The sequence below is a fragment of the Schistocerca nitens genome, chromosome 6 (assembly GCF_023898315.1).
Source record: "Schistocerca nitens isolate TAMUIC-IGC-003100 chromosome 6, iqSchNite1.1, whole genome shotgun sequence".
NCBI classification, from domain to species: Eukaryota; Metazoa; Arthropoda; class Insecta; order Orthoptera; family Acrididae; genus Schistocerca; species Schistocerca nitens.
This window is the reverse complement of record NC_064619.1, coordinates 569,000,850-569,015,759: the sequence shown is the minus strand read 5'-3', so window position 1 is coordinate 569,015,759 and position 14,910 is coordinate 569,000,850. Positions and strand designations below refer to the sequence as shown.

General features: G+C 39.6%; 1 protein-coding gene across 1 annotated transcript in view; it reads left to right on the top strand.

Annotated features, from left to right (window-relative positions):
- Positions 1-14,635, top strand: part of LOC126262922 (F-box only protein 42) — a 57,724-nt gene extending 43,089 nt beyond the window's left edge. Inside the window, exon 8 of the mRNA XM_049959843.1 lies at positions 13,510-14,635. Coding sequence (XP_049815800.1) covers positions 13,510-14,332 — 823 coding nt within the window. The 3' untranslated portion in view covers positions 14,333-14,635. The remainder of the gene's footprint in view (positions 1-13,509) is intronic.
- Positions 14,636-14,910: the final 275 nt, after the last annotated feature.

The following is a 14,910-nucleotide window of genomic DNA, read 5'->3' as shown; positions in this document are numbered from 1 at the left end:
GTGTTGGGGGCAAAAATTGGTTCTTGATGAATTGAAATGCTTTGAGGAGGAGGTCGTAAAAGCCTGGAGAATGGGCATGAGCATTGCCCATAACAAGCAAGACATAGAATGGCAGATTCATCTCTCAACCAAATATTTTTTTTTCACCAAGGACCAATCACTTTATTGATACAATCACAAAGAAGATCACGTGTCACCCAAGCCTTGTTGTTGGCCCTCTACACCACATTTTACCTACTCTTCTGGACTTTACACTTCTTGAAGGCTCGTGAAGTTTCTGAATGGTAAACAAACAGCAGTTTAATTTTGAAATCAGTGCTTGCATTGGCAAAGAATAGCAATATGAGATGGTCTTTCATTGGCTTGTGACTGGACAATGCATTCTCCTCTGCTGTTATAAAGGTACACTTCGGCGTCTTTTTCTGGAATAGACTTATCTCATCATAATTAAAAATCTGTTGCGGTAGATAACCCTCAGAATCTATGAACATCATGAAGTTGCCAGTGAAGTTCTTTGCTGCCTTGGTGTTGGAGCTGGCTGCTTTGCTGTGGCTCACAACACCATGGATGCCGGTTCTTCTCTTAAACTTCTTGAACCACCAACAGCTTCCTTTAAACACTTCTTCAGCTGTGGATGATTCTGGCATCGTCTTAATGATGTCGGTGAAAATCATTCTCGCCTTCTCAAAAATGATGTTCTCGTTAATAGTGTTGCCTTTCAATTGCTTTTCATTTATCCATATAAGGAACAATATTTCAGCATTGTCCAGAATACAAAACCGTTGTTTAGATACTCTTGTCACTACCTTTAAAGCATCTGACTCCTTAATCTTGTCCTTGTTCTTGAGGATGGTGCAAATATTTTATGTAAATTGATTGTATGTGCATGCTAAATCAGTAATGCTCACACCACGTTTGCATTTTTCAGTGATTTTATGTTTCATTTTTAAGGTCATTTTCTTTCTCGTGTGGTCCTGTTCTTGTGGTTTTATCTTCAGGGACATTTCTATGTAGGTTATTACAATTTGCACACAAAGAAAACACTATGTGATCACAAGTTTAGAAAAATGTGTGATCACAAGCTGCACTGTGATGGTAGCAGAAAGAGCGCTAACCGCAGACTGCAGTATGTACTAAAGACATTGTTCATAAGCTGTCGGTGACAATGAAAGGTGCTCATATTGCTGAATGAGATCCCACCATGCATGAACGGCTGATGTTGTCATGCTAAACTGTCGTCACTCGTTATGCGAAACATCGCTCATTAAGCGAGTCATTTATTTATGATTTGTTGTGCTCATTATGCGAATTGTGCATTATGGGAGGTGCTCGTTAAGCAACATTCCACTGTATATCTATTCAGAAAGGCGGATATAAATTCGCTTGATGCCTACATGAAAGACAGTTTCCACTTCTTCCAAATTAACAATGTAAGTGTAGACCAGATGTGACTTGAATGCAAATAAATAGTATGAACAGCAATTGAGAGACTCGTAGCAAATAAATTAATGAATGATGGAGCAGATCCCCTGTGTTACACAAAAGAGGTTTGAACATTGTTGCAGAAACAACAAAAAAAACCTGCCAAATTTAAATGAACGCAAAATACTCAAGATTGGCAATCTTTTACAGAAGCTCAAAATTTAGCGCAGACTTCAATGCAAGTTCCTTATAGTAGTTTCGGCAATGAAGCTTTGTCTCGAAAACTGGCAGAAAATCCAAAGACATTTTGGCCATATGTAAAGTATGCTAGCAGCAGCAAGACACGATCAGTGCCTTCTCTGCGAGATATCTGTGGAAATACTACCAATTACAGTGCAGCTAAAGCAGAGTTACTGAACATAGCCTTCCGAAATACCTTCACCAAGGACAACAAAGTAAATATTCCAGAATTTGAATCAAGAACAGCTGCCAGCATGAGTTACTTAGAAGTAGATATCCTAGGAGTAGTGAAGCAACTTAAATCGCTTAATAAAAGAAAGTCCTTGGTCCCGACTTTATATTAATTAGGTTCTTGTGACAGTATGCTGATGCAATAGCTCCATACTTAACAATGAATGACAACTCCTTCTACTCCATAGAGGAATTTTTAGATATAAATTAAGAAAAAAAAATATAAAAAAATAAAAATAAAAAAATAAAGGAAAACAAAAAAACACAAAAATAAAGTTGTTATATTAACTTAAGTATGTTGTTAAATTAACCTAATTATGTCATGTATTGGAAAATTCAACTCGTTCCACATCATTACGAAATATCGTATTCATGATCCATGGAACTTGTATTAATCAAATCTAATCTAATCTACAATCATATACAACCACTCACTCAACGACAGATCCATAGTCAAAGACTGGAAAGTTTCACAAGGCACACCAATGCTCAAGAAAGGCAATAGGAGTAATTCACTTTATTACAGGCCCATATAATTAACCATGATATGCAGCAGGATTTTGGAACATATATTGTGTGCGAACATTATGAATTACCTCGAAGAGAACAGTCTATTCACACACAGACAACATGGATATAGAGCACATCTTTCTTGTGAAACACAAATAGCTATTTACTCACACGAAACATTGAGTGCTATCACCAAGGGATTTAAAATTGATTCCGTATTTCTAGATTTCCAGAAGGTTTTTGACATCATACCTCACAGGTGACTTGTAATCAGGTTGCAGGCTTATGGAATATCATCTCAGTTATGCGACTGGATTCATGATTTTCTGTCAGAAAGGTCACAGTTCATAGTAATTGATGGAAAGTCATTTAGTAAAACAGAAGTGACCTTTGCCATTCCCTAAGGTAGTGTTATAGGCCCTCTGCTGTTCCTTTTCTATAAAATGATTTAGGAGACAATCTTATCAGCCGTCTTACTTTTTTTGCAGATGATGCTGTCATGTATCATCTAGTAAAGCAATCAGAAGATCAAAACAAACTGCAAAAAGATTTAGAAAAGATATCTGTAGGGTGTCGAAATTGGCAACGGACACTAATCAGTGAAAAGTGTGAGGTCATTCATGTGAGTAGTAAAGGGACTCCATTAAACTTCGGTTACACAATAAATCAATCAAATCTAAATGCCGTAAATTCAACTAAATACCTGGGAATTACAATTATGAACAACTTAAATTGGAAAGAACACACAGAAAATGTTGTGGGGAAGGCAAACCAGAGAATCTACATCTACATGACTACTCTGCAATTCACATTTGGCAGAGGGTTCATCGAACCACAATCATACTATCTCTCTACCATTCCACTCCCGAACAGCGCGTGGGAAAAACGAACACCTAAACCTTTCTGTTCGAGCTCTGATTTCTCTTATTTTTTTTGTTGATCATTCCTACCTATGTAGGTTGGGCTCAACAAAATATTTTCGCATTCGGAAGAGAAAGTTGGTGACTGAAATTTCGTAAATAGATCTCGCCGCGACGAAAAACATCTTTGCTGTAATGACTTCCATCCCAATTCGCGTATCATATCTGCCACACTCTCTCCCCTATTACGTGATAATACAAAACGAGCTGCCCTTTTTTGCACCCTTTCGATGTCCTCCGTCAATCCCACCTGGTAAGGAGCCCACACCGCGCAGCAATATTCTAAGATAGGACGAACGAGTGTAGTGTAAGCTGTCTCTTTAGTGGACTTGTTGCATCTTCTAATTGTCCTGCCAATGAAACGCAACCTTTGGCTAGCCTTCCCCACAATATTATCTATGTGGTCTTTCCAACTGAAGTTGTTCGTAATTTTAACACCCAGGTACTTAGTTGAATTGACAGCCTTGAGAATTGTACTATTTATCGAGTAATCGAATTCCAACGGATTTCTTTTGGAACTCATGTGGATCACCTCACACTTTTCGTTATTTAGCGTCAACTGCCACCTGCCACACCATACAGCAATCTTTTCTAAATCGCTTTGCAACTGATACTGGTCTTCGGATGACCTTACTAGACGGTAAATTACAACATCATCTGCGAACAACCTAAGAGAACTGCTCAGATTGTCACCCAGGTCATTTATATAGATCAGGAGCAGCAGAGGTCCCAGGACGCTTCCCTGGGGAACACCTGACATCACTTCAATTTTACTCGATGATTTGCCATCTATTACTACGAACTGCGACCTTCCTGACAGGAAATCACGAATCCAGTCACACAACTGAGACGATACCCCATAGGCCCGCAGCTTGATTAGAAGTCGCTTGTGAGGAACGGTGTCAAAAGCTTCCCGGAAATCTAGAAATACGGAATCAACTTGAGATCCCCTGTCGATAGCGGCCATTACTTCGTGCGAATAAAGAGCTAGCTGCGTTGCACAAGAACGATGTTTTCTGAAACCATGCTGATTACGTATCAATAGATTGTTCCCTTCGAGGTGATTCATAATGTTTGAATACAGTATATGCTCCAAAACCCTACTGCAAACCGACGTCAATGATATAGGTCTGTAGTTAGATGGATTACTCCTACTACCCTTCTTAAACACTGGTGCGACCTGCGCAATTTTCCAATCTGTAGGTACAGATCTATCGGTGAGCGAGCGGTTGAATATGATTGCTAAGTAGGGAGCTATTGTATCAGCGTAATCTGAAAGGAACCTACTCAGTAGACAATCTGGACCTGAAGACTTGCCCGTATCAAGCGATTTGAGTTGCTTCGCAACCCCTAAGGTATCTACTTCTAAGGAACTCATGCTAGCAGCTGTTCGTGTTTCAAATTCTGGAATATTCCATTCGTCTTCCCTGGTGAAAAATTTCGGAAAACTGTGCTCAATAACTCCGCTTTAGCGGCACAGTCGTCGGTAACAGTACCATAGGCACTGCGCAGCGAAGGTATTGACTACGTCTTGCGGCTTGTGTACTTTACATACGACCAGAATTTCTTCGGAGTTTCTACCAAATTTCGAGACAATGTTTCGTTGTGGAACCTATTAAAGGCATCTTGCATTGAAGTCCGAGCCAAATTTCGGGCGTCTGTAAATTTTAGCCAATCTTCGGGATTTCGCGTTCTTCTGAACTTTGCATGCTTTTTCCGTTGCCTCTGCAACAGCGTTCGGACCTGTTTTGTGTACCTCGGGGGGATCAGTTCCATCTCTTACCAATTTATGAGGTATGAATCTCTCAATTGCTGTTGCTACTATATCTTTGAATTTGAGCCACATCTCGTCTACATTTGCATAGTCAGTTCGGAAGGAATGGAGATTGTCTCTTAGGAAGGCTTCCAGTGACACTTTATCCGCTTTTTTAAATAAAATTATTTTGCGTTTGTTTCTGGTGGATTTGGAAGAAACGTTATTGAGCCTAGCTACAACGACCTTGTGATCACTAATCCCTGTATCAGTCATGATGCTCTCTATCAGCTCCGGATTGTTTGTGGCTAAGGGGTCAAGTGTGTTTTCGCAACCATTTACAATTCGCGTGGGTTCGTGGACTAACTGCTCAAAATAATTTTCGGAGAAAGCATTTAGGACAATCTCGGAAGATGTTTTCTGCCTACCACCGGTTTTGAACAAGTATTTTTGCCAACATATCGAGGGAAGGTTGAAGTCCCCACCAACTATAACCGTATGAGTGGGGTATTTATTTGTTATGAGACTCAGATTTTCTCTGAACTGTTCAGCAACTATATCATCGGAGTCTGGGGGTCTGTAGAAGGAGCCAATTATTAACTTAGTTCGACTGTTAAGTATAACCTCCACCCATACCAATTCGCACGGAGTATCTACTTCGACTTCACTACAAGATAAACCACTACTGACAGACACAAACACTCCACCACCAATTCTGCCTAATCTTTCTTTCCTGAACACCGTCTGAGACTTCGCAAAAATTTCTGCAGAACTTGTTTCAGGCTTTAGCCAGCTTTCTGTACCTATAACGATTTCAGCTTCTGTGCTTTCTATTAGCGCTTGAAGCTCAGGGACTTTCCCAGCACAACTACAACAATACAATTTACAACTACAATTCCGACTGTTCCTTGATCCAAGCACGTCCTGTATTTGTCATGCACCCTTTGAGATTGCAGCCCACCCCGTACTTTCCCGAGGCCTTCTAACCTAAAAAACTGCCCAGTCCACGCCACACAGCCTGCGCTACTCGTGTAGCCGCCAGCTTAGTGTAGTGAACTCCTGACCTATTCGCAAAACCGTCTGAGCCTCTGATTCAGACCCTCCACTCGGCTCTGCACGAAAGGTCTGCAGTCGGTTCTGTCAACGATGCTGCAGATGGTGAGTTCTGCCTTCATCTTGTAAGCGAGACCAGCAGCCTTCACCAAATCAGATAGCCACTGGAATCCAGAGAGAATTTCCTCAGATCCAAAGTGACACATGTCATTAGTGCCGACGTGCCACCACCTGCAGCTGGCTGCACCCTGTGCTCTTCATGGCATCTGGAAGGACCCTTCCCACATCAGGAATGACTCCACCTGGAATGCACACGGAGTGCACACTGGATTTCTTCCCCTCCTTAGCCGCCATATCCCTAAGGGCCCCCATTACGCACCTAACATTGGAGCTCCCAACTACCAATAAGCCCACCCTCTGTGATTGCCCGGACCTTGAAGGCTAATAATCATCCTCTGAAGCAGGGCAGGCAGCTGCATCTGGCTCAGCCAGAGACAGTGCCTGAAACCTGTTTGTCAGACGAACCGGGGAGGCTTTCTGATCAGCCTCCGGGGACGTCTTTCGCTGCCTGCTACGCCTTGGAATGATCTCCCAATCAACCACAGGCGAGGGCTCAGCCCCACTGCGGGCACCAACCGGGGCAACCACAGCGGCAGACTGATCTGGGGGCAGACGGGACGAGGTTGACATCCCCGTGATACCCAAGTCCGGCTCCCCACAGTGGTGCCCATTGGCAACAGCCTCAAGCTGCGCGACCGAAGTCAGCGCCACTTGCAGCTGTGAGCGAAGGGATGCCAACTCAGCCCTCATCCGAACACAGCAATCACAGCCCCTGTCCATTCTAATCAATGCTGAACAACAGTTACTGAAACACAAGTCCATGCCTAGATAACACAAGGGAAACACGCAAAGAATGTATTAACTAACCTGTACAAATGCCTAACGACTGCGCTACAATCTGCCTGAATTTACGATTACAGTAACTAAAACTCGAAATTACACCTCCTGTACGAAACTCACATGCAACTTAAGTAAGAATCTACGAAGTAAACACTAAAGTGGGATGCTACAACTCTCAAATACTATAATATGCCCAAAATTTATGAATTAAACAATGCAAATACCCAAAAACATGCAAAGAAATTAAGAATTAAACTATGTAACAAGTAAGCAAGCTAGGGGTATACGACTTGCTGCTGCAGCTGCTTATCCAACGGTGGCAGGGAGCCGCGTTTTATTTGGCGAACACTTAGATGATCCAACATATATACTAATGAGACTGCCTACACTATGCTTGTCCATCCTTTCTCTGAGTCCTGCTGCATGGTGTGGGATCGTTACCAGATAGGATTAACGGAGTACATTGAGAAAGTTCAAAGAAGTGCAGCACATTTTTTATTATCGAGAAATAGGAGAGAGAGTGTCACGGACATAAGAGATCTGGGATGGACATTATTAAAACAAAGGTGTTTCTCGTTGTGGCAGGATCTTATCACAAATTTTGAATCACCAACTTTCTCCTCTGAATGCAGAAATACAGGGTGTCTTCTGAAAGACACCCGGGAGGGGTCATGCAGCTCAGCCACCAGCTGTTGCCGCCATAAACCATGGCATCCACATAGCCCGCCACCGCTGCACCCAACTCTCGGACACTAATCTACTAGTAGGCAGATGTGCACACACTCCCTTGGAGTTAAGCATAAACAGCATTGCCATCTGATTAACTTATGTGTGCCTTTATTTACAGTAGTTGCTCAAAATGATGCCCCCCCTGTGATAAGAGCACCTGGCATCTCCTGAACACATTAGCAAACACTCAGCAAATTTCGGCTGCCGAAATCTGTGCTATGACTAGCCGAACCCTGTCTTCCAACTCCTCGAGCGTGCGGGGTTTGGTTTGCATGCACCTTGTCTTTTAATGTTCCCCAAAGATAATAATCACATGTATTTAGAATAAGAGAATGTGGAGGCCAACCATTCATCCCATCATCAAAAACACTTTGTATTGCTGTCATAGAAGCATTGGCGGTGTGTTGGCTTGCATTAAATAACGGTACATATTTTCGTTAGTTGTTAATTCTCGAAAAAAGGATGCAGTATATTGTTCACATACCTGTCAGAACATATGGTTTCGTGGAAAAAGATTGGTCCAGTAATTCGTCTTGCAGTAATTGTATACCACGTTGCTGTTTTCACATCGTGGAGAGGTTGTTGATGTAATCCATAAGGATTTTCAGAGCTCCAACGTCAATTGTTCTGAGTATTTATGTATCCTGACAAATGCTGCCATGCTTCATTAGAAAAAAACGCATCCCAGGATCAACTTCCTCATCATGCACAGAGTGTAACAGCAAGTTGCAATAATAACATTGAGCAACAGTATCTGAGTTCCTCAATTTGTGCAGAGTTCTGCAAGTAGATGCTCTTGACACACCAGTCTGAAGTGTCAAACGGCGCAGAAATTTTCTTGGACTTCTTTCCAAGGCCTCTCCTATCTCGTCTAATTTACTTGCAGTTGAAACACTAGGTTCTCTAGGCCTTTGTTTGTGTAACACAGATCCAGTCTCTTGAAATATCTGCACTAATCTGCATATCGTCGAGTCATTGGGAACACGCACACCAGAAAATTTTCATTTGAGTTCAAACCTACATTCCATGTGTAATTCTGTTTTTGCATAGTTCAACACAAGAAACACTCATTGATCTTCGTGTATACCATACCGAATGGAAACTCGACACAGTACAGAAGACACGCGCACAGTGTTTCTGTCTGAGGACTGTACGCAGCAACATACAGGCAGGGAAAGCCCCGGACTCGGTGCAGTTGCAATAATGATGGCTAGCAACAATATTTGAAGTGATTAAATTTGCCAAAAAAAAAAAAAAAAAAAAAAAAAAAAAAAAAAAAACACTCGTAAACTCAGTCACACAGGTAGGCAGCAGGCGCAAAGTGTTGGTATCCAAGAACTATGCATATGCAGATGCAGTGGTAATAGCTGGCAAACACGCCACGCGACCTGCAGACCCCTCCTGGGCATCTTTCATGAGACACCCTGTATTTTTACTGACACCAACCTACATAGAGAGTAACAATCATCATAATAAAATAAGGGAAACCAGAGCTTGCATGGAAAGGTATTGGTGTTCATTTCTTCTGTGCAGTTCTCGAGAGTGAAATAATAGAGAATTATCGTGGAGGTGGTTTTAATTAACACTCTGCCAGGCAGTTAAGTGTGATTTGCAGAGTATCCGTATAGATGAAGATAACAAACACCAAATTCGGCATAAATAACAGAACTGAACTTGGCAAAAAAACACAGAATTTGACAAAAACAATGGTTTTGGCAAGAAATACAGAATTTATCGACATGGGATTTTGCAAATGCACCACCAAATTTGATATAAAAAACAACATTAAAGTTGGTAAAAAAGCACCTCAGCAAAAAAAAAAAAAAAAAAAAAAAAACAAATAATTTGATCATGAAGTAAAACATTTTTTACGCGTCCCTAGTGATAACACTAAATAAGTCTTAATGTCAGAAAGAGAGAGAGAGGTGGGGGAGGGGGGGAGAGGAGATGGCCAGAGAGAGGGGTGATGAGGATATGGAGAGATATTGGAGGGGGGGGGGATTAGTACATTTATACAACATCCATACATATTTTTGCAACTGTGAAGCATTGCCGAGGTCACTAGTACAGTCTGATGAAAGAGCAGGACCTAGGTACAGTTGAAAATGTGATAGCGGAGATTAAAATTGCTCAGTCAGACCAGTAATTAATAATATAGATTGTTCTACATACAAAATTAATATGGAGCTCAACAAAATACTGAAAACGAATTTTATTTATGCAGAATCCTATAATATTGCAAACAGTGCGACCTTCACTCTGGAAATACCAGATGGTGCTCTACTTTCACTTCAGTGGATATCGAGAACATATATACAAATATCCTGGTCAATGAAGCCTTGGAACTGATAAGAATAAATCTGCTCTGTAACAAAACCTAGGCCAGGCTGAGGTAGTAGAACTGATAGAAATATTAGTTTGTTTTGTCATGTAACTATTATATATTTAACAACTAATGTTACAGGCAAAGTGATGGCCTTACCATGGGAAACTGCTTAGCAGGAACCATTGCATGTATCTTTATTAACCTGGTGGAGAAGGCTTATTTCAAGGTGAATCCAGAAATTAACAACAACATAGTATACTACAAAAGCTACATTGATGACTCAGTTGTGCTTTATGGAGGGAGCAAAATGCAAATAGAAAACTTGGCCAAGAAAACAAGTAGTATGCATGCCAAGATCAAATTCATGATGGAACATAAAGCAGACGCAAAGAAGTGTTTTTTTTACAACAAAAACAGCAGACATGCATTTCAAATATTCAGAAAACCAGCATGTACAAACATGATTATCAATCCCCTCTCCAGTCATCATCTATTTCAGAAGCATGCATACTTTTACTCTATGATACATAGAATAATATGGCTTCTCCTATGCTAAGCAAAAGTAAAGAAAGAATTAGACATATTAAGACAGGTCGCAATATCCACTAAAGTCAAGTTAAAAAGTAACATGAAATACATAAGAAAACATCAGGTAGAACTGAGCATATGTTCCAGAGAAAGGGAGTTAAAATTGCGTGCATGAAAGTGTGTAACAGAAAAATAAGATAGTGCCATAACTTGGCACTTACGAGTAATAAATACCAAGCCGTGATTGTGATAAAAGCTATATCGGCCATACAGGCAGGTTCTTTGACTTAAGATTCAAAGAACACACACATACCAGCAGTAAAACAGCGTTAGGTTTACATATGTAAGGGTTTGGATATGATATTGGTAACATTGACCAACTACTAAAAATTCTACATAATGTTGAAAAAATTAGACAGTTGGACATTTTGAAACAACTGGAGATTTATGTCACAAAACACAAAGAGCCGTACAAACTCCTCAATGAACAACGCATATTTTAAAATTTACGACGATTTACTTAGCTGAGTTAGTCACAGCTCCCTTCGCACATGCTCCAGTTGATCATAGGCCGCCTTGTGAATGAATGAGTCCATGCCGCGTTTATGCTTCCTAACATGAACTAGCTAATATAAATCCCTTGCAGTCAGAGGAAGAGTGCCAGAAAGCTGCAACAAGGAACTGCCAGCTTTCCAAAAGTTATGTGCATTTGTGTAAAGCCTGAGTGTAGCACCACTGAGCACCGAAAAATATACCATAAAGATTGCTACTCTATCTCCTTTATTGTAAAAGCATTACTTTGTTGTAAATGGGTTTTACAGTTTTAAAGACCTATATTTACTGTCATACTTTATGAATAAATGATTGAAATAGCATTATGATAATTGTTGTATTTTATGATTTCCATGGTTGAAGGTTGTTCTATAGGGGTCATGCGTAGCTAGCGCAAAGAGTAGGGAAGGATAAGTACATTTTGTTGTATGTGCATAATTCCCTGGTTTCTGATTTTATATTTAAATGACAGTGCAAGAAGACTTGTTCATCAAATGAAGCCCATATGTATATACCATATGCATGTTAATAGCATTTTACTAATTTCACAATCAGACATAGTGAAAATAACTGCACTTATTTCAGGTCTTAATTTAAACTTTTCTGTTCTCTGTTGTAGCATTGATGATGGCCTTTTAAGGCCGAAACTGGTTATGACTGTATTATAAAAAATTAATAATAATAATAATAAGTTACTTTTATCACTGATCATATTCTTGAATGAAGTGTCTGCATACTGTTACTGCTCGAAAGTGAGTGCACTGGTGTTTGTTGACTAAGGAATAGCGTAAACAGTGAGGGGAGCATGTGACGGATACACTCCGTTTCAAAATATTGCAAATTATCATTGTACGTTTTCTGAGCTTGTAAGTTGCTAAACCGATGTATTACATACTAATATTGTTTTATAACTGATCATTACATGCAGTCATAAATTATCTAGTAAATAGTAATCTTGTACTAAATTGTAGCTTTTGTACCATACAAAGGCCTGCATTACAATGTGACTATACTCGCCATTGTTGGTACATGGCTCTCACCTTCACCACTAAATATTCATCAAATGTGTTATAGAGATTCTTTATCTGAGATGTCTGTCATTGTTTATATGGGTAATGTGTTTGACAAAGGCAAACAGATAAATTAAGACCTCTGATTGAATAATAGTAAATCATCATTGCTGTGGCATAATTATAACTTTTTACGGGATACAAAAGGAAGTAAAACATAATCATTAAGCAAGTGTTTGCCATGGCAGATGCATATTCCCTCTTGTGGTCAGAGGCCATGCTCATGCAAAGCAAGAAAAACTCACAGTACTATTGACACATGTATGAGAAGTGAAATGTGACACAGAAATTGCCAACTTGGAGCTAGGCACAAACTGCATACATGAAAAGAAACGTGCAAGCAACAAAAATATTTGGGAGTACAAAATCAATACTTCATCAAGTGGGTGAACTATTACTCAGTAATGAAAACACGCCATGTGCAATAGAGCTAATCATAAAGTAATTTTAAGTAGTTCAGTTTCTTTCCTGACCTTACTCAGTATTGTCTCGTAGTTTCCCAGGCACTTCATATGCCAGGATTAATTCACTCAGTAATCTATTATTTCCACAACCCTCACTCTGTTCATACTTACTATCTTACTATGGGTGTTTTATTATCTGTACTTCCGTTCAACTTCTTGCTGTTTGTTTCCCCCCTGTCTCATCACTTTCTTTAATCATGCGTGATGGGTTTAATGCCTTTTTACTGTAATAAATTTACCAACATTATTTCATTATTCTGCTGCACAATTTTTACTTGTGTATGTCAGTTGCTGCCTTCTCATCTTGTATGTTTCCACATTTGACCTTGGTTTTATTCACAACTTCTCATGTTGTCTGCAGTTACCAACTCTCTCTCTCTCTCTCTCTCTCTCTCTCTCTCTCTCTCCCTCCCTCCCTCCCTCCCTCCCTCCCTCTAGCCCCTGAAAAGGTGAAAAGGAAGCCTCGAGTTCTGAAAGTTTAAACTGAAGAATTCTCCAACCCCACATGTTTGCTCTATGCCCCATTTCGAGTGTGGAGCAAATAAGTGCAACAGAGTGACAACAGTGTTTCTATTATAGCCATGTCAACTGTCCAAGGTAACAGGCTTTTACTTTAATGGTAGAGTCTAAAATACTGGACTATTATTTGTAGTTACTGATAAGGAATGATGACGCATTGTGTCTGTACACACGGTAGATAAGCTATGCCTACAATCTCATGTCCTGATAAATTTAGTATTAATATTTCATTATGTATGTTTGAATGGATCTGTGAAGTATGTTCAATTAAAGTGGTTTTTTCGTTTTGCAGAAACACCGAAAATACATCGGATAAAGAATTTAATGTCAATGGCCGAAGAGGAAGTCTGACAACGAGACATGCAAGTAACACACAACCAAATGCATCTACAAGCTCAAGCAGTGGTGATGAAAGTGATCCTGAAAGCCTTTGTCAACAAAGGCTAACTAGTGGTTCTCAGAGTGATCTCAGTGCAAGTCATTCCACTTCAAAGACAGTAAAAAATTCTGAAGCAAATAATCAACAAAAATTGAGATTGGGGGCTTCCAAAAAGTATGAGAATCCTGAAAATTTGTCAATGGGGATGCCAGTTTGCCGCGAGCCTGAAAATTTAGATTCTAATATGTGCCGAAGAATTGGAAATATGGTAGCATTTCGAGATCATGATACATCTAGAAGTAATGTCAACACAAATAGGCAAAGACAGTTAGAATCATTACGTCGAATGGAAGAAAGACTACTTAGCTTGTCACGCAGAAGCAACAGTTCATCCTCTGGCGCTGCGAAAGCTGAAGAGACAAGTAAATCAACCGACACACCTGCATTTGTAAGGAGAAGGCTTCCACCTTCAAAGTCATCAATGTCAATGTATGTTTTAGATATTTCAAATGTCCTTTCACACTGTGTTGTGAGATGGTTGCCTGTTAAGGAAAATAGAGGGCCTGAAGAAATGATTTTGTATACTTTAGTCGCAGGTAAAGGTGAACTCATTATGTTTGGTGGTATTCAAAAAGATGCAACTTCCATTGCTGCTAGTGCCCAGCAGTCATCTTATGGATCAAATACAGTCTCAAATTCTCTCTACTTCATTACGTCACCAAAAGGAATCATTTAATTCTATTCAAAAATAATAAGAGTACTCGGAAGACTGCAGGCACGAAACACTTATATCTGTGTTAAGAAACTTATTTATTTTTATGTTATGTTTTGTTCCTTTTTTCCTTTTTTTTACCCTCCTATAAAATACTGCCGATGGAAGAAATTCTTTTCACAGTTTGTAAATATTGAAAATTATGGTACAGAAAAAGTTAAAATTAAATAAAGAAATGAGTGTAAACATTTGATGTTAAGTCTATGGATATTTTCGGACATATAACATGTGCAGCTGTACAACAAATAAAGTACTGTCATAAAATAATCTGAATTAATTAACTCATATAATCTTAACGTAGTTACAGGGATTCCACCCCAAGATCTTGCTTTTTGAAGGCTGATGCAAAGACAGTAACCACTTTCAAGTTTTTGCTTCTACTTTTTTGGTGTCACATTATGATACTTTTTAGAGCTTTAATCTAAGAAGGTTTTTAAATCTTTAAACACAAACCATTCCATCTTATGAGCTTTAGTATTGATTATTTGCCACATACTGAATCTGCATTTCAATAGGTGTGTGTGTGTTCCAAAGAGACAAGG